Source organism: Solanum stenotomum, chromosome 11 (assembly GCF_019186545.1).
Source record: "Solanum stenotomum isolate F172 chromosome 11, ASM1918654v1, whole genome shotgun sequence".
NCBI classification, from domain to species: Eukaryota; Viridiplantae; Streptophyta; class Magnoliopsida; order Solanales; family Solanaceae; genus Solanum; species Solanum stenotomum.
The window spans coordinates 43,041,666-43,069,626 of NC_064292.1; the positions used below are offsets into that span (position 1 = coordinate 43,041,666).

Below are 27,961 nucleotides of genomic sequence, written 5' to 3' on the forward strand. Positions count from 1 at the left end.
TCAAAGACCAAGCTTGAAGTACGCATTCTTTCACCTTTGCGGTTTTGTGACATCAGATTTGCAGATTTGATTTGTGAATGATTTGTGAGAGAAGAGATGAAGGGCAGATGGTCTCATTGGGCATGCCAAAATTTGTAGACAATAAAATTCGCGTCGAGAAAACAATAATCAAGAATGGGAAAATATTGTATTAATCATATTTATTGATTTCAAAGTGTGAGTGTTACAATCTCTACGATTCCTCTAATTCGTCTTTTCATATATAAATTCAAGGGCTCTTGAGCTTGATCTTGAATTTGTCTTGAACTTGATCTTGGATTCAACGGCTTTGGAGCTTGTTCTCGAATCTTCAATGAACTTCAACTTTATCTTGATCTTAACTTTTATTTGAATTCAAGGGTTTCGAGCTTGTTCTTGAATTTGGCGGTCTTGATCTTGATCATTCTTGAACTTAAATTCATGAATTCTTAAACTTGTAGTTATAGAGAAATCTATGGCTTTTGATCCATGAGCTTTTTCTAACTTCTTGCTTAGAATTTTTGGTCCCTTTTTCTAAATTATGAGGACCCCTATTTATAGTTTTAGAATAGAGGTTTTGCGATAGGAACATGCTTCCGTTCGACCAATAAGATTTAACTGACATGACATATGGGCTTTACGAGGCGGGCTTGTAACATCTCGCAAATTGAAATAACTAGGAAGAAGTTAAGAATTGGAAATAGCTATTTTTGGGAAGAGTAAAAATCTGGAAAATTTGTTAAGTATGTTAAGTTGAGTTTTTGGTCAACTTCAAATGACCATAAATCCTAACTCGGGATGATTTAGGTGTATTTCCAGATACCGTAGGAAAGATCTTGGAATAATCTTTCCAACGCCGCTGAGTTTGCGCGATTCCGAGTTCGTATGAGTGAGAGATGTCCATTTGAAGTTGGGATGTTCAAATAAGGAAAGTCTAATCCGGATTTTGGAAGGGTATTTTAGTCTTTTCCTTACCCAATTATTTTAATTTGTTTTAAGGAGTTTAATTGGGGTAAAATCAGATTTTAGTCAGTTTAGAAAAGTTGAAGTTCACGTTAGGGCTTGGAGAAAAGAGAAAAAAGGAGAAAGGAGAGAAGAAATCAAGAATCGTCAAGAACGTTCGAGTTTGGTTGTGGATTTCGCCAAGGATTCAATCCTACAAGGTATGTGAGATCACATAGCGTTGGGTTAGTTCACCCACGCGCCAATCATGATTCAATTCAGCGAAGTTTTATAGTTTTAAAAGTAAATCCTATGAGTTTTTTCACTACAAAAAAAATAGCATTTAGCGACTGACGAAATCCGTCGCTAACCTATGGTATTCTGTAGCTAAACCGGATTTGCGATGGATTTTTGGCTGTTAGTATTTCGCTCGTTAGTAATCTCTTAGCGACGAAAAATTTAGTCTGTCGCAACTTTAGTGACGGACTCTTCCGTCGTTATACTTATATAGTTCGTTGCTAATTCCATAATTAATTTCGTCATTTCAAATAAATTCGCGATGAAATTTCCGTCACTAATCCGTCGCAAAAAATTCGTTGCTAAGTTCATCATTAATTTCATCATTTCAAATAAATTCGTGTCGGAATTTCTGTCACTAATCCGTCACAAAATATTCTGTTATTTAAGCCAACATATTTGCCACTAAAATGTTCCGTTGCTAATCCGTCGCCAAAATTTTATCATAGCAACGACCAAATCGTCATTAAATTTGTTGCTAAAAATTTTCTTGTAAAATAATTTCATTTTTTTATTTTAAATATACATTGCTGAAATAAATTAATAACAATTACTAAATACCTCTAAAATAACAAACATTCATATAAAATAATATTTAGAGGGTTCAAAATCTGTAGATAGCAAAATCCTAATCACATACTTTCACTGCAAAACATCAAAAGCAAGTCATCAACTATTGTTATCAGACAATTTGTACTTTTCAAAAACACAAACATCCAAAAATTAAAGCTAAAGGAGACTAATTAAGGGATACCCTCATCACTTGAAACTAAGGGATCAACCTCGTCCTCATTAGTAGCAGCAGGAGGAGGTACCATGGGTGTCACAAGTGATGGATTGTCAATGGGAGTAACCACTTGTTGTAGCCGCTCCATAATAACCGGAAGAAAATGAGTAGTAAGGGCAGGAATCATTTCCTTCACAAACACATCCATATTTCTTGTCGTTGTTGATTGAGAAACTGAAGTTGCTACAGATGATGAGGCACAAAGATTCTGCCCGTAGTAAGTTTTTGCTTCAGATCCAAGACCGTATATTCTTTTCTTCTTTTCTCCCCCGGCAGCTTGGTAGTATGCTTCACATTGATCAATATCAAATTGAGAGGTTGTTTTTTCCCGTAATATTTCTTCATATTTTTCCTGTAATAAATTGAGATAAAGAGAAAACATTAAAGATTAGGAATAAATTTATAATGGAAGGGAAAGGCAGAAATGTTGTATGTCTAATTTAACCTTGGATAATAGTTCTTATATTGGGAATACCCAATGTTGCTCAGGACATTTTCGTGAGTACATAACTCACTGTAACATCATTCTATATTTCTGCAGGCCATTCATCAACATTGTAACTGACTTGATGTATAAGGAAGACATACATCATTCTATATTAGCAAAGAAAAAAGATGTGCAGGCCATTCATCAGCATTAATGCTATGTGATACTCACAGGACGAGAAGTATAAAGCAAAGGTATGTTACAAAAATAGTGACCTAAAAGATTATCATTGTTCCATCTTACATATTAGCAGCAGCTTGAATTGTGAATATCCTGTCTGTAGCAAATCTTGATTTCCAATTTTAAAAATCTTTTTGATAGGATATAGCAAAGCTAGAAGGCTAAGCATTATTTTATTATGTCTGCACAAGTGTTTCATGACAATTGAAAGGATTGTTGTGGTTATAAGTGTCACTTGAATATCTCTAGCAGTAGAATGATTCTATTGTTTCTTTTTGTGGTATGCCAACGTGTCTACGCAGGTATGCATAGATGTGATTGTTCAAAGACTTGGGGATGCTACAGCAGCTGCAATGTACAAGCTACTCTTCAGCACTCTCAGTGGCAAGGCATCAGTTGTTTCTCTATATGCCCTGCCTATGTGATACTTATTGAAACTACTGGACTGGGGGAAGAAGGCCACATATCAGATGTTGAAAACATGTGTAGGCTACCACAAACTGATCCTAAAAATCTGGATCTCATTTCTGCTCTCATAACATATTTTTTTTTATTAACATGCACATTTTGAAATCCTCTATGATACTCAGTGAAACGACTGGACTGGGGGAAGAGGGCTAGGGCTGGGCATTCGGTTATTCGGTTCGATTTCGATCTTTTTTTTCGGTTTTCAGTTTTTGTACAACGTGTATCGAACACCGAACCGAATTATTTCTGTTCGGTTCAGTTTATGTTATTTCGGTTCGATTTTTGTTAGTTCGATTTTTTTGTTATGGGCCTGCTTAGTGGGCTTTGAAAATTATACAATTTTTTTGTTTGATTTTTCAATTTAATGGGCTAAAAATAGTTACATTGCTATGTCATATCAGTTGCAATATTTTGTAAAATGCCCTATAGTTGAAAGCTGAAAAATGTACATTTCACACTTGTACCACTGCTACTATAAACGATATATTATTACATATATATGTACCACTGTTGTTATAAACTAATGCAAGCTGTAAAATGCAAGTTGTCCCTAAAGAAGTATACTTGCAGTTGTATAATGCAAGCTGTCCCTAAATTAACTGGACATTTATTTTAACTAACAACAAAAAGCTCACCTCAAAAGTCAAAATTGTCATACTGCCAAAGTTTTTAATTAACAAAAGTTCATTGTACTAACAAACAACAATTTAACAAGTGATAAAACTTCACTACACTTCACAAATACAATGATCAATTGATCATGCCATTACACCACAACATAATAATAGTTTAACAAGTAACAATAATGCACCAATGTAGTTTCTTTCATGAGACCACTTTCAAGTTTCAAGTGCCAACAATAACAAACAACAATAATGAGCAACAAACAATGTAGCTTCTTGCCTTCTTCCATGAGATCACTTTCAAATGCCAACAATAACAAATAACAAAAAATGAGCAACAATGTAGTTTCTTGACTTTCTTCCATGAGACCACTTTCAAGTCTCAAGTGCCAACAAAAATACTAACAAAACTTAGTACTTTACGTCTTTCTTCATTGTCTTGACTCTTGGACCTTTTAAGATAAAATCAAATGTTAGAATACTACTTTTAAGATTAAAAAAATGATATGATTAAAATAAATGATGTATTGAACTCACCACTATTATATACTTGTGACTTGCAAGTCAATCATAGATCAACAATGGAAGAGTTTCTTCCACTATTTGCCATCTCTATAGATAAGAAAATCAAATATGTCATACAACACAATAAGTATTTTATTTTTCAAAAACAAATAAAAAAATAAAAAGTCTTACCAAGTTCAATTTTTTCAAGAAACTCCAAACTTTCTTCAACACAAATAGGCTTAGTTTCTTGTCTAAGCCAATCTTGGACACAAATAAGGCATTGCACACATTTGGGAGTCAATGAACTTCTAAAGGGATCAAGAATACGATCACCGGTGCTAAATGCACATTCCGATGCCACACTCGACATAGGAATAGCCAATACATCTCGAGCCAACTGTGAAAGTACAGGAAATCTAGGAGAATTAACTTTCCACCAAATCAAAATATCAAAATCCTCAGATTCAGGCTCTTGGTCTTCAAGAAGATATCTATCCAACTCAGATTTAACACCTAAACTTCCAGAATCTTCCTTTTGTTTCTTCATGTAAAACTTAGTTCTCAAAGAATTTGTTTTCACATTTTGAGAAAGACCACAAGTAGATGAATCAGATAAGTCAGATGAAGATGATTGATTTTTAGAACCTTTTGCATACTTACTTACATAGATCGCAAATAATTTTTTCAAGTAAGCTTCTACTTCATTATTCACTATCTTTCCCTTTTCTTCCCCAAGTAATTCTTTAAGAGCAAAACTAACATACACAAATTTATTGCGAGGATCCAAAACAGAAGCAATAAAAAGCATTTTGTTCATCTTCTCAGGAGTACCCCAATATTTCTTGAACTTTTCTTTCATCCCCGAAGCCATTTTACTCAAATCAACTTCATCACTTGCCATACATACTTTCAAATATGCATCAAGCTCACATATATCCTCAAAATGAACATTACAAGTAACATACCGTGAACCTGAAACTTTCAATGTGAGCTCATAAAATTTTTCAAGAAATTTTGTGACATTCCTCACATTAATCCAATCCTCATTTTGAATTGAACATGCAATACTTCCATCTTCACAAACATCAGTAGCAAGAAAAGAATTAAAATTACCATCATAAAGATCAAACATTTCAAAAGCTTTCTCAAACTTTTCTGCTGTGTCCAACATCAAATAGGTGGAATTCCACCTAGTAGGCACATCTAAAGACAACATTTTATCACTTTCTATCTTTTGCATTTCAACACATTTCAAGAAGTTTCTTGTTCTTGTAAAAGATGATCTAACATATTTCACCATTTGTCTCACCCGTTTGATAGAAGGACCAATTTCTTTCAAACCATCTTGCACATTTAAATTAAGTATGTGAGTCATACTTCTCACATGAAGATGCTTACCATCCATCATATTAGTTCCCCACATATCTAATTTTTTGGACAACTCTAAAACCGCCACATCATTTGAAGAGGCATTATCAACCGTAACAGTAAAGACATTGTCCAAATTCCAATCAAGTAAACAATTACTAATACACTCGGCCAAATGCTCACCTTTATGACTAGTGATAGAACAAAAATTCAATATTCTTTTATGAAGCACCCAGTCCCTATCAATAAATTGAGCAGTCAAACACATATAATTGATTCTTTGCACCGAAGTCCATGTGTCTGTTGTGAGACAAATTCTTGGTTGTATTTCTCTAAAAGACTTTTTCAAATATATTCTCAATTCACCATAAACTTCATAAGAATCCCTTGTTATGGTTCTACGAGAAGGAATCCGAAACAAAGGTTGGACTTTACTCATAAACTTCTTAAAGCCTTCTTTTTCAACAAAACTAAAAGGTAGTTCATCCAAAATTATCATCTCAACTAAAGCTCTCCTAGTTACCTCTTGCTCAAACTTCCAAGTCTCTATCGAAGAACTGTTACTTTGAATATTTAACAATTTTTGAATACCAGGTGTAATAGGCGGGGGCTTATACACTTTACATCAGCTAGTCAAATGTTGTCTCAGTCCACTTGTTCCATTTCTGGTTGTATTAGCAGCATAGTATTGCTTACAATATAAACACTTTGTTTTAACTAATATATCATTTTCAAATATTTTTTCAAAGTGTTGCCAAACAGTAGATCTAGGATCCATTTCTTTTCTTTTTTTTGTTTCCTCTGTGCCAATTGACGCATCATTGCTATTAGTAGGTGTATTATTCGTAGAACCAGCCATACTTATTCGACTTTGATCAGCCACACCCACATTTAATTGATTTTGTTCAGCCATCTATATAAAAAAAATTTATTTCACAATGAATTCACAAACTAAGTAACTAGTAACAACTAACAAAAGCAAAAATCAAAAAGAAAAATGAATGGAAGAAGAAATATTCATTTTGAAACTTTGCAACTTAAAATGAAAGAAGAAATAGTGACAATACCTGATGGTGGTCGCCGCCTCGCCGATCGCTAGTGGTCGCCTGCTGCTGCGTGATGCTGGTCGGCGGTTGCTGGCTTGTTGCAGATCGCCGGAAGACGTGCACAGTGAAATGCGGCTGCCCTGCTATTCTGCTAAGTGCTAAGAGAATAGAAAAGTAAATTAGTAAAAGGTAATGTTTGACCAATTGACCTAATTGATTTTTGCTTATTTATTATTTGTTATTAATAAAATATTAATAAAAGTATAAATATAATATAATATATTTCGGTAAACCGAAATATCGAATAGTACAAAATTAAATACCGAAAACCGAATTGAAATATCGAAAAATACGAAAACATATACCGAATACCGAATCAAAAACCGAAATACCGAAATACCGAAATAATTCGGTTCGGTTCGGTGTTTTGGTTTCTCGGTGTTTATGCCCACCCCTAAAGAGGGCCATAAAATAGATGCTGAAATAGCATCACTACGGGCAGCTTTTACGCCCGTAGTGAAGAGAACTAACACAAACCTCATGAAAACCAAAACAAGACAAAGATAAGGAAAACATGTTATGAAGTTCATATTTAAAACTACAAATGGTAGGCATTTTCTGACTATAATCTAAACAAAATGGAAACTTAAATTTAATTCAAACGCAACGTTGAGCAGTGAAAGGAGAGCAAAGTCGGAGCATGAAGAAAGAAGCAGCCAAATACCATTGGATCGAACTTAACTTTGACGTGAACACTAAAATTTTGTCTTATCTCGACTTAAGGGTAAGGATGATGAACACAACAAACAGTCGCCTAGTTAGAATGGAAGGAACTTTAACAAAGAAAACAACACAAAATAATACTTCAGCAACTTGAAACATGTAGCTTTTTGACTCGTTTAAACTCAACTTCTTAGTTACAGCAAACTTGAAACAAATAACTCGTAATGTAGGATAACAGGGCATGTATGACCATTTATGTTTTCCTATAGAAAATGATTTCGGACTTCATAACTGAACCACGACTTTCACAGCCAACCAAAACAGTGAAATAAGAGGACTTACAAGGAGACAACAGGCAAGCAAACAATATGAATAGCAAACAAGATACACCACTGATTTACAGTCTAATAATAAGTTGAAACACTTTCAAAAATTTCTAACATCTGAACGAATTACAAAGATCAAGAAGTAAACCGTCCACACATCAGTTGAGCAGCAAGATAACAATATCCAACCATGAAACTAAATTACTGTTCATTTTCAGCCAAGTTTTCCCTTATAATAAGAAATGACATGTATATATTCTGATAGGTTTCAAAGTTTTGGACTTACATGGACAATTCGAGAGCGTTCGCCAACAAAAGATTTACCATTATGACCATGCGTATGGACGTGTAAATGTAACTCGCTTGGTGTTGGATCTCGACCCTTTTCAATAGCCTTTACAAAAGAAAAATCACTTTTTAGATACAAAAATATCGATTGCATAATGTGTATTTAGATACAAGTGTATATATCAGACAACCTAAAGATGTAACTTATATAATTTGTGAAATATATACTTACAAGTTTCTTGCGATGCTCTCCAATTGAGATAGAGCCACCTGTGTGAGTCCCAGCAGCAACTTCACGGCCGCCACGACGATTCTTTGCATTTATTTCTGACTTTTTCTTGGACTCATTACTTCCCCAAAGTTGTGTCCATCTTTCCCAAACATGCTCAGGTACAAAACCTGGCCTAACTCCTCCCCCTTTTATTTTAGAAATAAAATTTCTGTATTTTATAGCGGCCTTGACCAACCAGTGTCTCTTCACTTTACTTTCACTAATAGAAACATCCTAATAGAATTTTTTCTGAAATGAATTTTGAAAGTAATATATCAATATCCTATCTATAAGTATGAATACACTTTCCAAATTTATCTATGATGAAAAGTAATACCTTAAATTCTCCAAAATAACCGTCTTTTACATCGTTTGAAACACTTTTCCAATTTATTCCATTGGGATCAACATCATTTCTGAAAGACTTGGTTATGAAACTAGAGCATATTATAGAAGGTTCCAACCTGTGTAAATTTGAAGACATTATTTGGAGTTTTATTATAATCAGACATTATATATGTGAGTGCTAACAAAAAGAATACTCAGATTATAGTAGGCTGCTAATTTTTCAGATCCATCAATTAGCATTGCTTAACAGGGAACCTTAAATTATAATTTGTTTACTCAGACTTGTGGATTCAAAGACTACCAATATTAACTACACTCAAGTATAAACAGGTTATGAGGATAAAAGCAAAAGAGTGGACTAACCCTGCAGAACTTATAAAAATAAGGGTCCGTGAGTGGTTACTACTAGAATCAGTATCAACTGTGTTTGTATGACCTCTTGAGTTGCTTTGAGTAGATAGATCACCTTCAGCAATTGGATTACTACAACCTGTTGGGATGCTCTGAGTAGACAGACCCTGACCTATGGGACTGCTCTGATTTGGTGTAACTGGAGGTGTCTCAGAGATAGTTGGGGTGGTACTTTGATCTGATGTTTCAACAGTTGTGGTACCACCTTGTTGAGGAGAAACTATAGTGGGCATCGGAATAGTTGGCATGCTTACATGAATAGCAGGACTACTCCTACCAAAGGACTTCCCACGACCTCTGCCTCGAGCCATACCTATAAAAAAATATAACAGTGTAGTTGGCTTCCTGAAAACTATAACAATGTAGTTGGCTTCCTGAAAAATTTATTGTCATGTCTAAACAAAGAAACTTTCAGTGATGTGGAACTACAAACACAACAACGATCGATGGGAGCTACTTATCCAATGTCAAAACAAAATACAGGCAGACCCACATAGTATCATGTTGTATGAGAACGAAATGAGACTAGCAAATGACTATCAACAAACAGCTTGTTCCACCAAAAAAAGAAATATTGCAAAAACAGAAACTAGAGTCAAACATTTATCACTAGTATAAATCAAATTAAGCTACCTCATTGAAGTGTGCTGAAATATTAAAAATACCTCTAAAAAAGCTTGTAGATCAAGTGAAAACACTTATGCCTGCATATAAAAGAGTGAAATAGTTATCATTGAGTTTGGTTAGAAGATTTACACAAATAATGAGCTTCAGAAATCTATATCAGATTCTAAAAAAATTGAATACAATCACAGAAAAGGATATTAGGGAACTGTAGAAGCCATTCAAGAGACTGAAAAGTTGAATACCATTAGATCATGTGTTTCTGATAAGGCACCTAGGCCTGATGGTTACATTCTGTCATCAAAGCTGGTAGGTATAACACTAATGTAAAATGACCACAAAGCATAACATTTGTTTCAGTTTTCCCTGTACCAAGGAAGAGAACACAAACTCTCTTTGGATTGGCCATCAAAGACACCACACGTGGCACTAGAAACTCCATAACCAATGTAAAATGACCAATGATAATGAAAAGACAATAGCTAAAAAAGGGGAAAGGTGAATGTGGAGATTTCCTAGGCATCCAAAGCATCACAAAACAGCTCTCATTCAAATGGAACATTCAGTTACCTGGTATGTATAACACCAATTAATGCTACAAGTAGATTTAAATAAAGGTTAAAATAAGAAATAGAACACACATGGTCAAAATCCAAGAGTTACTGATTTTAATCACCGTAATTTGAAAAACAGAAACTAAAGAAAATGAGAATATTTGGAGAAAACTTAATACAAACAAATTACGGTGAAAATACAAAAGTAGATTATCAAGCACTAGTCACAATCTATGTCTTCTTCAAACTTTTCATCTTCCTGATCCTCTTCATCATCTTCATCCTCCTCATCCTCCTCAGTTTCCTCGGTTTCATATTCTTCTGTTGATTCTATTTGGATTTTATGATGCTCTTGCAATAAACCATCATCAATGGGTTTATCCATTTCCAATGTATCCCCATTTGGATCATTTAAGAGTATGTTTTCATCAGTGGAAACCGTCATATCTATCTCGTGGACTTTAACTTCATCAACTTGGAATGGAACATTCAGTTCTGAAGTTGTCTCCACTCCCTCATCAAGTAATTCAATAACATTTCAAGGTTTGACCTTCAATACAGCTACCCAGTCATCTTTGTCCTTTTTCTTGTTCGGATACGACACATAACACACTTGAGTTGCTTGCATTGCCAGAATAAAAGGCTCATATTTTTTATATCGACGACGTTAATTAATCTCAACCAATTTGTACTGATTATGCCTTTTGACACCAACATTCATAGTTGGGTCAAACCATTCACATTTGAATAATACAGTTTGCTTCAAAGGTGCTTCAGGGTATTCCACTTGTATAATCTCTTTTATCCGTCCAAAATAATCACCAAAATTTGAATCTGAGATACAAACTCCACTATTCATTGTTGATCTTGCGCTACCATGACATTCTGTGTGAAATTTGTATCTATTAACAAAATAAACAGAATGACATGTAGCACTTATTAATGGTCCACGGGCAAGACTACTCAAGAATTCATTCTCTATGGGATTGCATCGGACCTATTTTGAAAAAATTGTAAGACTTAGTAAAATTTCCGAAGTCAAGTTATACACATTACCACATAAAAGATAGTAGTTTTGAAATCTTACAAATTCCTTGAACCATGTAGAGAAATTTGCTTCAAGGCTCTCATCTATTTGACCCTGAGATAGATTCGGAAATTCTTCTTGCAAATGTTGCATGAACATACTTCATCATAGTAAAATAAGTTTAATTTGATAGTCGTGAATAAAGATATGTTTATATCATTAAGAAAATACCACTAACTTTTGTTACCTCACAAATGGCTTAACCTCCTCACAATTTAGTAAGATATAAGTTTGGGCAGCCTTGATTTCTTCAAGGGATAAATCCCTTTTTTTTGCTTCTCCCCATACTCGACCTGGATGGGAGAATATTGATAAATTTCCTTCAAGATCTTCCACAACACCACCATCATCGTTACGTTCCACATTATGATTACGTGTTATGACATGAGATTCAAAATAATGAGAAAACAATTGTGTTGACTCTGTCATCAAGTACGTTTCACAAATGTAACCCTCTACACTAGCTTTATTCCCAATAATCCTTTTAAGAGTTCCCAAATACCTAAATAAAGAAAATAGATAGACCATTACATTAGAAAAGGAATGTATGGCAAACTAGTCATAAGTGACATAAAGTTTCACACTTACCTTTCAAAAGGATACATCCATCGATATTGCACTGGTCCAGCTATCCTTGCTTCATATGGAATGTGCACAGGAAGATGTTCCATTGAGTCAAAGAACCCAGGAGGAAATATACGTTCTAACTTGCATAAGATTTGTGGAATATCTCTCTCCAATCTCTCCATGTCATCCACTCGTAGAGTGGTGGAAGTAAGATCTTTAAAAAATAAGCTCAATTCTGTAAGTGCCTGCCACACATTACTAGGAAGTAGTTCACGAAAAGCAATAGGCATTAGTCATTGCATGAACACATGACAATCGTGACTTTTCTTGCCAAATATCCTTTTCGCATTTGTGTTTGGACATCTACCCAAATTGGAAACATACCATCTCGAAACCTTAAGCCTTTCACCCAATTGAACAAGATAGCTCGTGCTTCCTTGTCTATTGTATATACAGCTTTGGGATATTTTCCACTACTGTCTTTTGCCAATTGAGGTCGATCACAATATTCTACCATATCTTGACGTGATTGTGGATTGTCTTTGGTTTTGTCATCAAAATTAAGAACTGTGTTAAACACATTATCAAAGATATTTTTCTCAATATGCATGACATCAAGATTATGTTGAATCATGTTAGAACTCCAATAAGGCAAATCCCAAAAGATGTTTTCTTTTTCCATCCACAAGACTTGTATAATCTTCGATTAACTTCGTTTGCATCTAACTCTGTTACTTTCCTTATGCCCAAGTCACAAATTTGGTTCAATAATTCTGCTCCTGTTCTATAGGGTGGTGATGATCTTTGGACAGTCTTGCCTTTACAAAAGTTTTTACGATCTCTCCTAAATTGGTGATTTTGGTCGAGAAACATCCTATGGCAATCAAACCATGATGTTTTTCTACCATGTTTCAATCTAAAGGATTGTGTTTCTTCCATACAATAGGGACATGCTAAATTACCAGCAATACTCTATCCGGATAACATAGAATATGCTGGAAAGTCATTGATTGTCCACATTAAAGCTGCCCTTAGTTGAAAGTTCTGCTTTTTCGAGATGTCAAATGCTTCCACACTTGTCTCCCACAACAAAGTCAGTTCTTTTATTAGAGGCTGCAGATAAACATCAATTTTATGTTTGGGATTGGTTGGCCCTGGAACAATAACAGTTAAGAACATATAAGCCTCTTTCATACACATCCTTGGAGGTAAATTGTAAGGAGTGACAATCACTGGCCATGAAGAGTATTTACTCCCAGACTGACTAAATGGTTGGAAACCATCAGTACATAACCCCAATCTTACATTTCTTGGTTCCACAGCAAAAAAATGATGAGTTTCATTGAACTGCTTCCAAGCCTCAGAGTCTGATGGATGACGCATTACACCATCCTCTTTTGTATGCTCATGATGTCATCTCATGTCAGCAGCAGTAGCAGGGGATGCATATAATCTTTGCAATCTAGGAATCAAAGGAAAATAATACATTTTCTTATAAGGGACCAATTTCCTTTTACGAGAGCCGACACGACGCTTGTATCTCTCATGGCCACAGAATGTACAACATGTAAGGTGTTCATCATCACCCCAATATAACATACATCCTGATTCACAACAATCAATTTTTTCAACTGGCAAACCCAAGCTACGGACTAGCTTCTTGGTCTGCTAATAGCTATCAAGAACCATGTTATCTTCAGGTAAAACCTCTTTCAACAATTGCATCATTTGATTATAACCTCTCTGTGACATATTGTTCTCCATTTTAATAATTAACATCCGAGAGACAAGCGCAAGTTGAGAGAGAGAAGAACCGGGATATAATTTTTGAGTAGCTGCTTGTAGCAAATCATATAATTTTTGAGAGTCGGGATTAGGATCTTCCTCCATCAAAGGTTCACAAGGATGAGTTGGCTAAGGTTCAATATTGCTAAAAGGTTGCCAACTTGAACCTTGGGAAAAGTTGGGACACGAAACATCTAAAACCATTTGTCGGTATGGATTATCATATGTTAATTCAGGTTGAGCACTACCATGCAAATCTTGACCCGAAGAAATCTCATTGATCACATCTTTTTCCCCTTGATGCTTCCAAACAAAATAGTTATCAACAAATCCAGTCTTATAAAGGTGATGTTTAACGATTTCAACATCCATGAATCTAAAGTTGTGATATTTTTTACATGGACATCTAACTTTGTCACCACTCAAGCGATCCTGTTGTGTACATGCAAACTGGATAAACTTATCCACACCGGTTATGAAACTAGAGTTTATAACCCCACGACCATCCAACCTCTCATACATCCAACCACGCTCTAGATTATTCATGTTCCTGTCAATTCTTAAACAAACAAAACTTTTACTAAAAAAGCACTAGTTGATTCACCAAAAGGTACTCTAATTCATATTCATTGAATTTAGTCAAAATATAAAGATCGAACTAACAAAAACAGTTTCTCGAATTAGAATGAAATAGATTCATTCAGTAACTTTCACAACAATTGAAATTTGATCTCTTGTGCCTGTGAATTAAAGAAATGAGGAGCTGAAACTGAAATTTCTCACTAGGAAAGCTGAAAAAAAGCTTACCTAAAAAAAAATTCCTTACTGAAGAATTCTAATTCCAGTCAACTTACAGAATAATAAAGCATTCTAAGTCCAGCCAACTTACTTTAGAGTATAAACTATATATACTTTCTTTTATAAATAAGGAACTAGTAGTACAAGCATACAAATAACAAAACACAAAACACATATAAAGAAACTAAATTTGCTTAAGCACATTGGACACAATGACAACAAGCATCTTCCTAATTACATTCAGTAAAGTAAATACCTCGATAGTTAAATTTTGAGCTAAATCAGGGGTAAAAATAAAGAGTCAGGCTTACTTCCAGTGAATATCAATCAGATCCTCTGATTAGGGTAGAACAGTAGTGCCTGCTATATTTTAACATCAGATTGTGTTGGTTATTAACAAGAACATGAACTGGAATGGAGAAAGTAACATCTTTGATTATGCGAGAATCAACAATAATTCACACTATCAGTGTAATTTAACATGAAAGTAGATTAGACACAATTATTATTAAGTTACTTTTTACATAAAACATAAAACTTACAAAAAAAAATCCTAACTTTGAAGTTTCTAATGCCTCGTTGGTGTAAAAGGTGCAAGAAGCAAATTGAGAGCTCTACAAGAAACAAAAAGAACCTGAAGCATTTCACTACGGAAAAGAGAAAGAAGCTGAGGCACAAAAAGCAACTGCAAAGGTTGATTTCTACAGACGTAAGCAGCTAATAGATGGGGATTTATATGTAAAGATGAAGGAAGCAGAAGGACTTAAAGCTCTAGCAGAAGCTCAAGGGATTTGAAATTAGGCATCTTTGAACCAGCTTTTTCGATCAAATTAGTTACTAGTTGAGCTCAAAACGTCAAATGACTACCTATATCTTAGAGCACCAACATTGACAACCTTTAATCAAATGACAGAAAATAGAAGAACATTAACAAAGACCTGGCAAACCTAAATCAGAAAATAAATAATAGAACTCAAGACGTCTAAAAAAATATAAACTTCACCATGCCTAATTAGAACCACTAGTCATCAGTCTAACTAGTCGTATAAAACTATAGATATTTCTCAAAAGAAATAACAGTAAAAACTTGTTCTTCCAGACTGAAAAGAAATCACAATGGAACAATTGAATAGTTGTACTCAAACTGTTGACTTTGTAAATCAAGGAAATGATACTAGTGTTGTTGATGTGAAAAAGATGAACATGAAAATGGAAGTAAGAAAGAAGCTATGAAAGAATAATGAGTGATAGAAGAGAATGAATCAAAGACAAATAAGATAGCCAAGCTATAAGAACGTCACTGGTTCCTTTCAGGTGGAAGCTTTTTACTAATTTTTTTTTGTTCTTTACTTTTTTCTCTTTTCTTTTTATCTGTATTGGTTTTTGTTCATCACGTCATTTCCTTTTCTTCCAATACTGATATGAGATGGTTGAAGAAACATTTTCCTTTTCTAACTTCAACAGAAAATCTTTTTATGACAGTAGAAAAAAGAAGAAGAAGGGGAAATAGAACACTTACCGGATGTCTATGTCTTTCTTCGAGCTTCACATACACCGGATGGTATACCTTCAAAACAAAGGCTAATTAGAGGAAATAGATGAAGGAGACAGGAAGCTGAGGTAGAGGAAAAATTCAATCGAAACTGCAATTTTAAATCCCAAATCACCTAAATCAGTATATTCAACACCAAAATACTCAAACTAGATTAAGTTCTACAAATGAACCATACAACACTAACTAACTCAAGTGTATTAGGTAAGACAAAAAATCCTTCCTGATTTCATTGAATCAAATCATTTCAAGGTTATTTTTAAAGCATAAAATGTATTTAAACACACAAATAAAACAAACAGTTTCAGAAAATAATAGTAACATTTTCAAAAGCTAAAAGGAACTCCTATCTACCAAAGATAATATATGAAGAAAAGAGAAATTACGTCAAAGTAGAGAAGCAAGGTCTCGCAGGGTGAAAGACTTGTCCCGTGAGAATTGCACAAGAATATTAGTAGTTGTATTATCAAATGAAAGCAGACATAATTTCATACATCTAAAATGCTAAACTAATGCAGCAATGAAAAAAATATATTAAAAATCAAAGATACCTAGTTCGTTCAAATGAAAAACTAAGAAGTTAACTACTCAAATAAAATATAAGGATGTAAAGATGGATACCAAGTTGAAGAGTATGTGCCGAAGCAATAGTTAGATAGTTGTCTCTAAACAAATGGTGCATATTATAAACATGTACACCTAGAACTACCTATATATACAGTAATTATAAAACTTGGAAATAAAAGATAGAAAAAGAAGAAGCTAAATTAATGCTCACTAAATCAGAAGCTAAAATGCTCTTCAAGCTATTTCGCCAAATCTAAAAAGAAGTTACTCTATTGTATACTTAATAGCTTAGTAGCTATTAAGTATAATAAATAAACAAGAGACAAGTTTAAGGACAGAAAGGATAACTAGTAGCTATCAAATAAAACAAAGCAAACATATACTACTTTAATAACTGCTGAAACAAAATTCAGTGACTTCCTAATTATTTACATCTAATCTTTTATGAATTGAACAATAAGGCCAACAAAGATTGACCCGTGACATTTTATTTAACTCACCAAGAACATACACATACTTATACCAATATCAAATCTTTTAACAAGGCCAAACTTCAAGGACTTAAAAAGATCGAAAATACAAGCAAAACAACATGCCGAGATGATCAGAAAAGAGAAATAGGCAACGACTTTGAAAGCAAACTACAATCTGGACAGTAATATGACTTCACACCTTATAAGCTTAATTACAAACAGTGGGCATTTTTGACTAAAATTTAGGCAGATGGAAACATAAATTCGATTTGTAGAATGATCAGGGGATTTGAAAACAATCTACTACATCAACAAAGCAAAAACACAAACAACTTTCACCTAAGTTAGCTTCAAGATTCTATCCTTATTTTGAAAAGAAAGCATCATTAATAGTAGCAAAACTGAATGTAAAACCTGGGCTTACAGACAATGAAAACGAAGAACAGAGATTCTACGACATATCGAAGAGGAGTCACCGAAAAAGGATTCAAACAAAGGAACAAATAAGCGACAATACTAAATACTAAACGACAAAACCCAACTTCCACATTAATATGAATTAAGGAAATCCATTAAGAACACATATATAGCAAATTGAAGTCATCAGTTCTCATCTACAACCAACAGTGACACAACAATAGAGTAGCGAGACATATCAGAAATAGAAGAAGACGAGGAGAAGATTATGAAGGAAACGTTACCTTTCTCTGGGCAGCGACTATACAGTGACCTGCTTGGAGACTACTTCACCACCTAAATAAGATTTCAAGAATTTCGCCGAGCAAAGCAGAAGCAAGAGAGGTTAGAGACTAAACAAAATTTGAAAAATATTCAAAATCAGAAATTAGAGCAAAGTAGAAGCAAGCGAGTGCACTACGTTTAATTTTGGCATATCCCTAATAACCACATCCCGTTCCCTAGTTGTTTTTCACCAAATAGAACTCAACGCCCTCCTCTTCATCGCACCAGAAGCTCACCGAACAGATGAAAAAAGAGAAATTACCAAAGGCAGAAGCTCACCTTTCACCTGAGGATGAAGGAAACAAGAGCAATTTCACCTTTCGCCTGAGGATGAAGGAGACAAGAGCAATTTCACCTTTCACCTAAGACGGGAGCCATTTCACCTTAAGATGGGAGAAATCGAAAGGAGAAGGAGACGGAGCTTTCACTAAGAGAAATTTTACCTGATACAAAGCTTTCACCAAGATCTTTCACCTGATACAAAGTTTTCACCAAGAGCTTTCACCTGAGCTTCAGCTAGATGGGAGCTTTCACTAAGAGAAAACCCTATTTTTTACGGATAGTAATTTTTTGTTTCATTTTTGTGTTTTCTATGGACTGATGACTTGGTTAAAAAAATTGCAACAAACTTAGCGACGGATTATGATATCTGTTGCTACTAAATAAATATAATTATTTACATTAAATTTTAGCGACGGATAATTCCGTCACTACATAATTTAAATTCCATAAAAATATATTTATAATTTTAGCAACGATTTTTCGTCACTAATTCCGTCGCGGAATATTAATAAATTTGTAACACCTACTTTGTTGCAAAATCCGTAGCGAAAATTAGGGCGCCAAAGTTTCCCGCTATTTCTTAGCGACAAAAAACATATTCCGTCGCCAATCCATCGCTATATTATAACTCAAAAAATTATTTGTAATTTTTGCAACGAAATGGCTACTTCTTTGCTAATCCGTTGTTATATAGTGACGGAAATTAATTCGTCGCTAATATCCGTCGCTAAACACTGTTTTTTTTTTGTAGTGTTTATGATAATTCGATTGAAATCTTGTAGGTTCTTATTGTTGAAGTTTCTTGAGATTGATTCATGTATTTAGGTGTGAATTCGAGTTAAATCTTGCATATATTGATGAATATTGTTTCTAAGTGTTGGGGAAAGAACCAAGTGAAAATAGGGGGTTTGAAAAACGAAGAAGAAAAGTTGGAGGCACCTGGGCAGGGGCCTGAGGCGTCGCACCTCTCATAGCCCCAAGAAAAATTCTCTGATATTTTGCCTTTGGGGCGTCGCCCCTCTCAGAGCCCCAAGCAGGGGTCTCTGAACTTTGGGCTCTGGTACCCTATGTCTCTCAGAGCACCAAGGACGTCTGACGCCAGTTTACCCCATTTTCCCCCTTCTTTCCGTACTAGTTCCTTAGTAACATATCTATAATTTTCAATCGATTTATATACTCTAAGGTACGTTTAAACATCGTGAAATCATGAATCTTGAATCCATAATTCAATTCAAGGAAAGCTAAGAGTCAATTTATGGAATGATATTTACATAATTTGTCATATATAATATTTTTTTAGTAACATATTTAGGATTTATCTATTATAATGTTGTATAATTATAATAAAACTTATAGTAATAAAGATGATATATTAGCAATGCCTAAATAAGCTTATCAAGCAAGAGGAATGTTTTAAAAATTGTTAATCATTGTATAATAATTTTCATCTTCATCACTTACTATTCATTTTTTCAACCGTATAAGTATGGTAAACTGTAACTTTCACACGTAACTAAATTCATAAATTAAATAATACTACGTGTAATTTTTTTCTGCATTATGGGCCCTAACCCACCTTCATACTAGTATTTGTTGAGATACAAATTTTTTTCAAGAATATTACTTTTTACTTATACATTAAACACAAAAAGTAAATAAAAAATCTTACTTATTTTTTCAAAATTAAGTAAAAGTGTTTTATACCAAATGGTGGGTTTCTCTTCAGGTAAAAGGAATCTCAATGGAGTTAGTCTTCAAAGGGAAGACAAACGTGCTGCCCCCTCTACTTTGATTAAAATAAAAACTTTTGAATTATGACTTCCCCACTACTAAATAATACATGCATGTTTTTATTGATTTTTATCGGATTGTCTATTCTTAGGGTTTTAGGGACGACATTTCCAACAGAATTAATTAAGAGATCCAATCATCTTATTATGATCTATAGTGTAATGTTTTTACTGGATTTAATTATGCTATTTGATAACTTATTTAGCTTTTCATAATGCATACATTCTTTTGAAATTCAAATTGTATTTATTATAAATATTTGTATTTTGTGTGTTGTGACTTTCCGGCACATCTATTTTCCTTCTATAATGTTTATTTTTGTTTGTATTTTTTAACTCTCTTTATCTCTTATATATATTCAACTTACTAGGATTTTATGATATTAGATTAGTGGAAGATAAGTATAAAGCTATTTTAAATTTTTGTTCAACGTTCTAATTGACCTTTTGTAAAGCTCTACATTATTTTTCTAAACTTCACGTTTATTGTGAAAATCTCAGATTCTAACAATTTTTTAATATATATTTTGAAATTACCTATAAATTTGTTATGTCTTTAGTCATAAACTTAGGGGTAAGGGTGTGTAATTGTGCGGAGAGCGAGGAAGAATACAATCAATGTGGAATGTCATTCGTACAACTTAATTTTCCTATTTTCACTATTATATTCCCCACTTTCAAAAACCTTAGTTCTCCAAAATAATTTAACCAACCGAATACAAAAAAAAAACAATTGAATTTTTTTTTTAACACAATTTTTTTTAAAATAATCGAATACAAAAGAAAAAAAATAGAAATTGGAACATGGGGTGTGTAAAGGGAATTCTTTTACAAGATCATGAGGTCTAATATATAAAGCCTATAAAATAAATAACATAATTGAACTATTTGGTAAATGAAACCTTTAACCAACCGAAAACAAAAAAATGGAAAAACATTTTTCTAAAGAAATTGAACACAACTTTTTCTTAAAACCGATCGAATACAAAAGAAAAAAAAATTGGAACAAGGGTGTTGTAAAAGGAGCTCTTTTACAAGATCGGGAGGTGTATAATGCCTATAAAGTAAATGATGGATATGTTTTAAGTATTATTTTATAAATTCTATGATATTAAATTTCAGTAGTAAATGACATAATTGAATTATTTGGCAAATGAAAAGCTTTAACCAACCAACTAAAAAAATGGAAAAAAAAAATTTCTAAAAAAATTGAACACAAACTTTTTGTAACATCCCACCTTAAAAAGAGCTAAATTTAGAAAACGCTAATTTGGAAATAGCTAAATTGAGATTTGGGTAAATTAGTCTCCAATTGTGAGTTTTGGGTCAACTTTAAACGACCATAACTTTTAGCACATGATGAGCTAGTTAGGTGACTCATAAGATATCAAATGAAAGATCTCTGAATCCCCTTTCCAACGCCACCGAGTTTTCTAAAATTCGAGTTCGGATGAGGAAGATAAGCCCATTTGAGTTCAACATGTCCAGTTAGGGAAATTTACTCGAATTAATGAGGGGTATTTTGGTTTTTTGAAATATTTTAGGGGTCTAAACTAGCTTAGATCAGTTTTCATAATTCAAAATCATGCTTAGGGTTTTAAGAGGAGGAAACCAGGAGGAGTTCAAGCGTTCGTCAAAATTTATTGCGAATCGAGGATTTGTTTCACCAAATTAAGGTATGTAAGCTTTTATAGTGTTGGGTTTGTTCGCTCACGCCAAGTACGTAATCTTTTACCCATGAAGTCATCCTTGATGTTGAATTGTTGAGTTCTTGAATTTAATTAGTAATGAAATGTTGTTTTGAGTTCTTGAGGCGAGGGTTTGCGAATGAGTTGAGTAAATTGATAGTTCTTGTGTGGGTTTCGCTGAGATTGTTCTGAGTTATAAAAATTCGAGAGTTTTGACCTTAGAATTGCAGTGGGTATGAGTTGAATCGAGTTTGGAAGAGGAAGCAAAGATCGGGCAAAAAAAATAAGCGGGTATATATATATTTTTTTTTTGTTTCTATTTCTATTTTCATGGATAAAATGTAAGGTTATGAAGATGGGTTTTGAGTGTCTATAATGTCATTATGATATTTTTACTGAGAACAGATGGAAAATAGGAGAATTTGAGAAGAACTTGTCGGTAGAGGTGGTGGTGGTCATGGCGGAGGTAGAAGCAATAGGTGCCCTTTTCTCTCTCCAGGAAATGGAAAGACGAAGGGGTGACAAGAGAGAGTTGCTCAAATTGTAAGCACCCCTCATGACTTTTAAGTCTAAGATTGTGAGTTCGAGTCACAAAGGGAGCATAGATCTATTTAACTTTTTACTTTCTCTTCTCATTTTTTTAAGCTTCTTTGATTTTAGTTGTATTTAAAATAAAAATTATTAGTCCACGCTCTTAATATGTGAGATTCTTATGGTCTTTGTCCAGCTCAACATCTTAATGTCATATATGTTTGGTCAATGATTAAAGTGGTTTAAATTATTTTTGATCGAATTCAAATGTTCAATTAGTAAAAGGGTAGAATGGTCCAGTGACAATTCGAGTCAAATATAAAGGTCTTTCAGGTCATTTCATCTATAATTGAATGTAAAGGGAGAGTAATTACATTTTTCAGTTTCTAGAAGGATGAGAATTGTTGATAATTACCTGATACATAATTATAGCGGTTACTTTTTCAATTTCTTTCTTTTGTTTTTATTTTATGTCCTTCTTATTTTTTTATTTCTATAACTTATAAACCAGAAATCATAACAAGATATTTCTTTAACATTTATATAATAAAAATAACTCAAGCATATTATATATAATAATATAAATGATTTTTAAAACTGTACACTCATTAACATGGAATACACGTACGTGCAAAAGTTATGTCAAGAAATTAAAAATAAAGAAATAGCATGAACTTTGCAATAGTACAATAGTTTTTAATGAAAAAAGAGAACGTATAAATCCGAATAACTTCTCCAGAAATTTTTTTTCAAAAGAATTCCCTTTATGCATATTAAAAGATGATCATCTTGCAATTGGCTATGAGGGTTAATCCAAGAAATATCATCCACAAATTGCTTATCAATGATCCTAAACCCTTTGATCCACTGCAAATGAGCTTGTGATCATGGTATGTGCATACTGGTTTCTTCCTGCAATTTCAACAATTCATAGTTACTTCTTTTATTTTCACAGTTTCTTTAACTTAAAATGGTATCTTAACTTGTTTTCATATATAGTTTTTATGAAAATTAAATTTAAATTTTGACAACATGTATCTTTTTATAACTATGAACAAATAGAAAGCTAAAAGTACTATCAAAGATTATAGTGATGTGGAAATTAAGGGGCTAAATGGATGGGTTGAGTTGAATTTAGATGGATCAAAATGGACTGACTTAACAAATGGATGGGTTATTGAGCCGCCCAAATGTTACTTTGACTAAAATGAATTGAGCTAAAATGTTGGTCATAATTCAACCCGTCCAATCCATACTAAGTTTTAAGTGTTCTATTTATAATTTTTTTAGTACCTAACAATTCTTTTCTTTATTATGACTATAAATAACATATCAAATGATAAAAAAAAAAAAAATTAACCAAATTTCGTCAACTTGACTTACATAGCAGTTGAACTTTCTATGGCTTAAATGAGCTGAGTTGATAAATGTATGGATCAATAACTCACTCAGTATTCATGATATAATTGTACTACCTCTAACGATAATTACTTATTCATTCGTAACTAGAGATTTCAAAAAATGTTTTATTCTAAAATAGAATTTCTCGATGCGAACCTAAATTAAGTGAAAGCAAAAGCTATTGTAACATACCTTGATGAGCAAAAGGCAACAACATAATCAGTCCCAGAGCATATAAAAATGCTAGTTGGATCATCATAGGCATAACTATAAGCAGTTGGACAATCTTCTTTGAATTTCTTTGAATAAAAAGTAGGTTGACAAGTTGATGGATTTCCATAATTACCCCTACAACAATATTCATCAGTATTAAACACATCACAAGCACTTCTGCATGCAATTACTTTCCCATTATTCTTAACTGCAAGTTCAGAAGGGCAATTTTGTCTTAAATCTCCATTACAACCAGCAACACTGCAATTTCCTTTACCATTTAAAGGGGTAACACTTATAGGGACGTTGAATCCATCGACAAGGCTAACATCGTAAAAATCGCGATCACCAAGGGTAAATTCGGCAAGTGAAGCAGGAGTTTTTCCTGTGCCGGTACACTTGAGAGATGGACCGCAATCACCAGTTAAGCATGAACCGTTGCCATTTTTGTCAAAATTGCAACCTGTTCTTCCCCAAATTCTGCCGGAAAAAGTAACTGGTGCTGTGAAAACCATTGATTGGCCTGATTTTAGAATAAATCCGCCGCCGTTGAAGTTGTCGCCGGGGAAGACGCCCGGCCAAATTGTCTCTCTGCAGTTGTTTATTATGGTGAAAATTCTTGCAGATTCAGAGAATTTTATGCCTGTCAAACAAATTTAGCGTAAGTTGCTATGGAGCTAGGCCCAGGGGATGATCGGAGGAGCAATGCATGAGTTGCGTATTCCACAAAATTCAATAATTTTAGCATAAATCTTATTTTAGTTGACAAAATTCAATAATTTTAGCATAAATCTTAGTTTAGTGGGCTTTTCATCATGTTTTGTTGTAAAATTTGAAAAAAGTAGTACGTCTCAAATTATGTGACATTTTTTATTTTTTGAGAGTTAAATCATTTAATTTAATCGAAAATTTGTATCTAGAATCTTCTGTTTTTTTTTTTTTGAAATGAAATTATATATTTGTAAATTATGTAAAAAGTACTATAAGTCACAATAATTAAAAGATATATGAAAAGTTTACGGGCAAAAATAAATTTGTTTGAATATCGAAATTCGAAAAGTGCCACAAAAATTGGGACGGATGGAGTATATTTTTGTGGTTTTAAAGTAAAAAAGGTGTAATATATTGTTGTGTTTGGTTATGAATGCAAATTGAAGTTGTTTTTTTTTTTTTTAACTTTTTGTGAGTAATTTGAAATGAAAAAATTAAATCAATTTTTTGTTGTTTTTCAAAAAAAATTGAAAATTTTGAAATTCAACTTCAAGTTAAATTCTAAAATTTTATGATCAAGTTTTCTGAAGTTTAATTCCAAGAAAAATGATTTTTTTTCATATGGCCAAACTTTATCAAATTAAATAAATAAAATGGATTGTGATTCAAAACTCATAAATTAAAATTTCACTCGTTTATGTAGAATGATTTTTTTTTTAATAGAGTCATGGTTGCATTACATACAAATTATAATCATTATTTCTTTGGCTTAATATAAGTTTTGGGATACTAATAAAACAAAGTGGAGTAATTATTTAGAATAATTTATAAAGTAAAGTGCAAGTATCAAAATAGTGAAGTTCTTTATGAACTACCTCGTTACTTTACAAAGAAAAAAGGATGCACATTTCTTTAATTAATGTGTGTAACAAGATAGTTTATAAAGTGCAACCTATTCGTATTTAGCTTCTTTGATTTTTTAATATTTGAATTTGATAAATTTTACTTACCATGATGTTTAGACTAAATGAATGAATATAAGATATTTATCTTTTAAATATAAAGTTTACCACTTAATCATAATTTAGTAATATATATATTTTTTTAATTATTAACTATTAAACTTAAATTATTTGATTTGATATAAACATATCATACACAAATAAATATTTATTTTTGAATTTTGTAAAGGGTATGGATATTAAAATAATTAAACGGGTAAGACTAAATGGAATACTCTTTTTTTTTAAAAAAAATAAATAAATTAACTTCAAATATATTTTTTTTCAACTTCAACCAAATATTATATATATTGTTGATCAATTCCTAAACCAAGCTTCACATTTAACATGGTAAAATCTGATGATGGATTTATTCAAATGGATTTATTCAAATGCAAAACATAATTACATATCTTTAGTTAATTCAATAAATGTGTCACATACTTGAAAAAGAATATGACGAAAACCAAAATAATTATTTTTTGTGTTTGGAACAGGCCAGTAATAAAGTCAAAAATTTTAATAAAAGAACTCCAAAAAATTCTTATACGTGGCAAAATACAATATCTAAACGATTCCTATCTCTTGTGTCAAAGCCTCAATGGTATTAAAAAATTTATTATATATATAAAAAAAATGGTTTTTTATCCTACGTATAAGGTAGTATAATTTTCTTGCGAAAGGATTTAATTGAGATAAAATAAAGTACTTAAACTGGTGTTTTATCTATCTTAATTCATGCGATATAGTTTTACTGAACAGAAAGTTTAAGAAATGCGACAAATTCTGCAATGTTCTAAAATTATCATTAAAACTAAATGTTTTTTTTAAAAAATAAGAGTGCATGGACTATTTGTCAAATCAATGAGACCAAACAAGGGTAAAAAATTGATAGTGTCATTAAATATTTATCAAATAAAGAAGACACAATATATAAATGTGTCTTAAACTTGTTTTTAGCTAGCATCTATGTCCTCCAATTTTGGATGTGCACAAGTAAACACTTAAACTTGTATAAAATTAAACCAGTAAACACATACGTTCTACGTGACATACTACATGTTAGAACGCCACGTAAAATACAAATTGCCACATAAATTGAAAGAGGGAGTAAATAGCAACAAGGAAACAGTAATAATACCTACCTGATAAAAGAAACAAACTGAGCAAAACTCTTTGAAGAAGAACTAGATTTGGAGCCATCATCTTTAGTTTCTTTTTGGTAAAACTTTGTTGGTTTTGGAAAATATATAGTAGTGGGTGAATGAATAAATAAGGTACATTGAAGGAATGTGTATGAAAAGAGACAAACCATGTTGAAGTTGAAAAATAAAATTTTAAAAATAGCTTTTCCAAGTTTATTGTTGGAAGATTAATGAGATTCCATTCCATTCTTCAACATATGGGAAGTAGTCGCCATTCATCAAATGCTTACTTTTGCATCAAGTTAATGGACCATAATGTAATTATTACTTTCAGATTTTGGCGTAATTATTAAATTGTTATTTAATTTTATTGGAGCAGCATTTTAATTTTAATAATATTAAAGGGCATTATATGTAAACATATTGATTGCTAGTGTGATACTGCTTTTCTCGCTAGCTACATCAAAAATATTTTTAGCGGTAATTAATTAATGGTACGAACCTTTTTTTAATTGGGGGTAGAGGAAAGGGAAATGGGGAGGAGATTACAATGTGGGGAATCGAACCCTCACCAACAAGGTGGGAGTTTAGGTAACCAATTAGTTGAACTACTTATAAGAATTTCCAACGGCAAAAGCTTAATTATCGTTAAATATATTTTTTAAAGGCAATTATCACTCTTTGTAATTGCTCCTAAAGTTTATAGCGACATTAAATTTTATGACAACTAACTAATACCAATAATTTTTGACACTCTTTGTTAATATGACTTTTTATTACTGCTAAAAAGTATTTTTGTTGTAGCGTCTCCGGAGGCGAACCCAGAATTTGAAGACTTTGAGTGCATCAATATCACTTTAGCTCAAATATGAGCTCTAAGATAAATTTAAAATAAAAACAATGAAATAACCACTCTAGCTGGATTCAAATTCAAGTCTCGCGGGATCCTCTAGCTTGTACCAACAACACAATGACACTCCTATGATTTTAATTTCATGAATACACTGTTAATCATATCCTAATTTCTGTTAGTTTCTCAAGATAAATAGGCATATATATACATGATTTTTTCTAAAATAATTAACAAATGCACATGCACCCACCTAGAGGGTTGGGTCCGCCTATGAGTGTCTCCATCCCTTGGCAGCAATTCTTTGTTGCTTTACTTCTTCACGTGAGTGGCATTTTATGCCAATATATAATTTACTCATTGGTGGCCATAATTTTTCCTATAACTCAGATAACCTCTAATGTTTTATTTGTCCATTATTTTATCTCATTATGATGTGTAATTCATGTAACTTTTATAATATTCAATTATTCATATTATTATCTAAATTCTTTCTATTCATTGTAAAGAA

At 32.7% G+C, this 27,961-nt stretch overlaps 2 protein-coding genes across 2 annotated transcripts; both read right to left on the bottom strand.

Annotated features, from left to right (window-relative positions):
• Positions 1-1,821: 1,821 nt before the first annotated feature.
• Positions 1,822-9,841, bottom strand: LOC125845935 (uncharacterized). Its single transcript, XM_049525419.1, has 6 exons — positions 9,756-9,841; positions 9,043-9,403; positions 8,669-8,795; positions 8,293-8,565; positions 8,059-8,166; positions 1,822-2,396 (listed from the first exon to the last, which is right to left on the bottom strand). The coding sequence occupies exons 2-6, from the start codon at positions 9,399-9,401 to the stop codon at positions 2,001-2,003; spliced, it is 1,263 nt and encodes a 420-aa protein (XP_049381376.1). The 5' UTR covers positions 9,402-9,403; positions 9,756-9,841; the 3' UTR covers positions 1,822-2,000.
• Positions 9,842-22,749: 12,908 nt separating this feature from the next.
• On the bottom strand, positions 22,750-26,690 carry LOC125844516 (pathogenesis-related thaumatin-like protein 3.5). The gene is made up of 3 exons (XM_049523831.1): positions 26,601-26,690; positions 23,723-24,386; positions 22,750-23,041 (listed from the first exon to the last, which is right to left on the bottom strand). Exons 1-3 carry the CDS (start codon positions 26,659-26,661, stop codon positions 22,903-22,905), a joined length of 864 nt encoding a protein of 287 aa, XP_049379788.1. The 5' UTR covers positions 26,662-26,690; the 3' UTR covers positions 22,750-22,902.
• Positions 26,691-27,961: the final 1,271 nt, after the last annotated feature.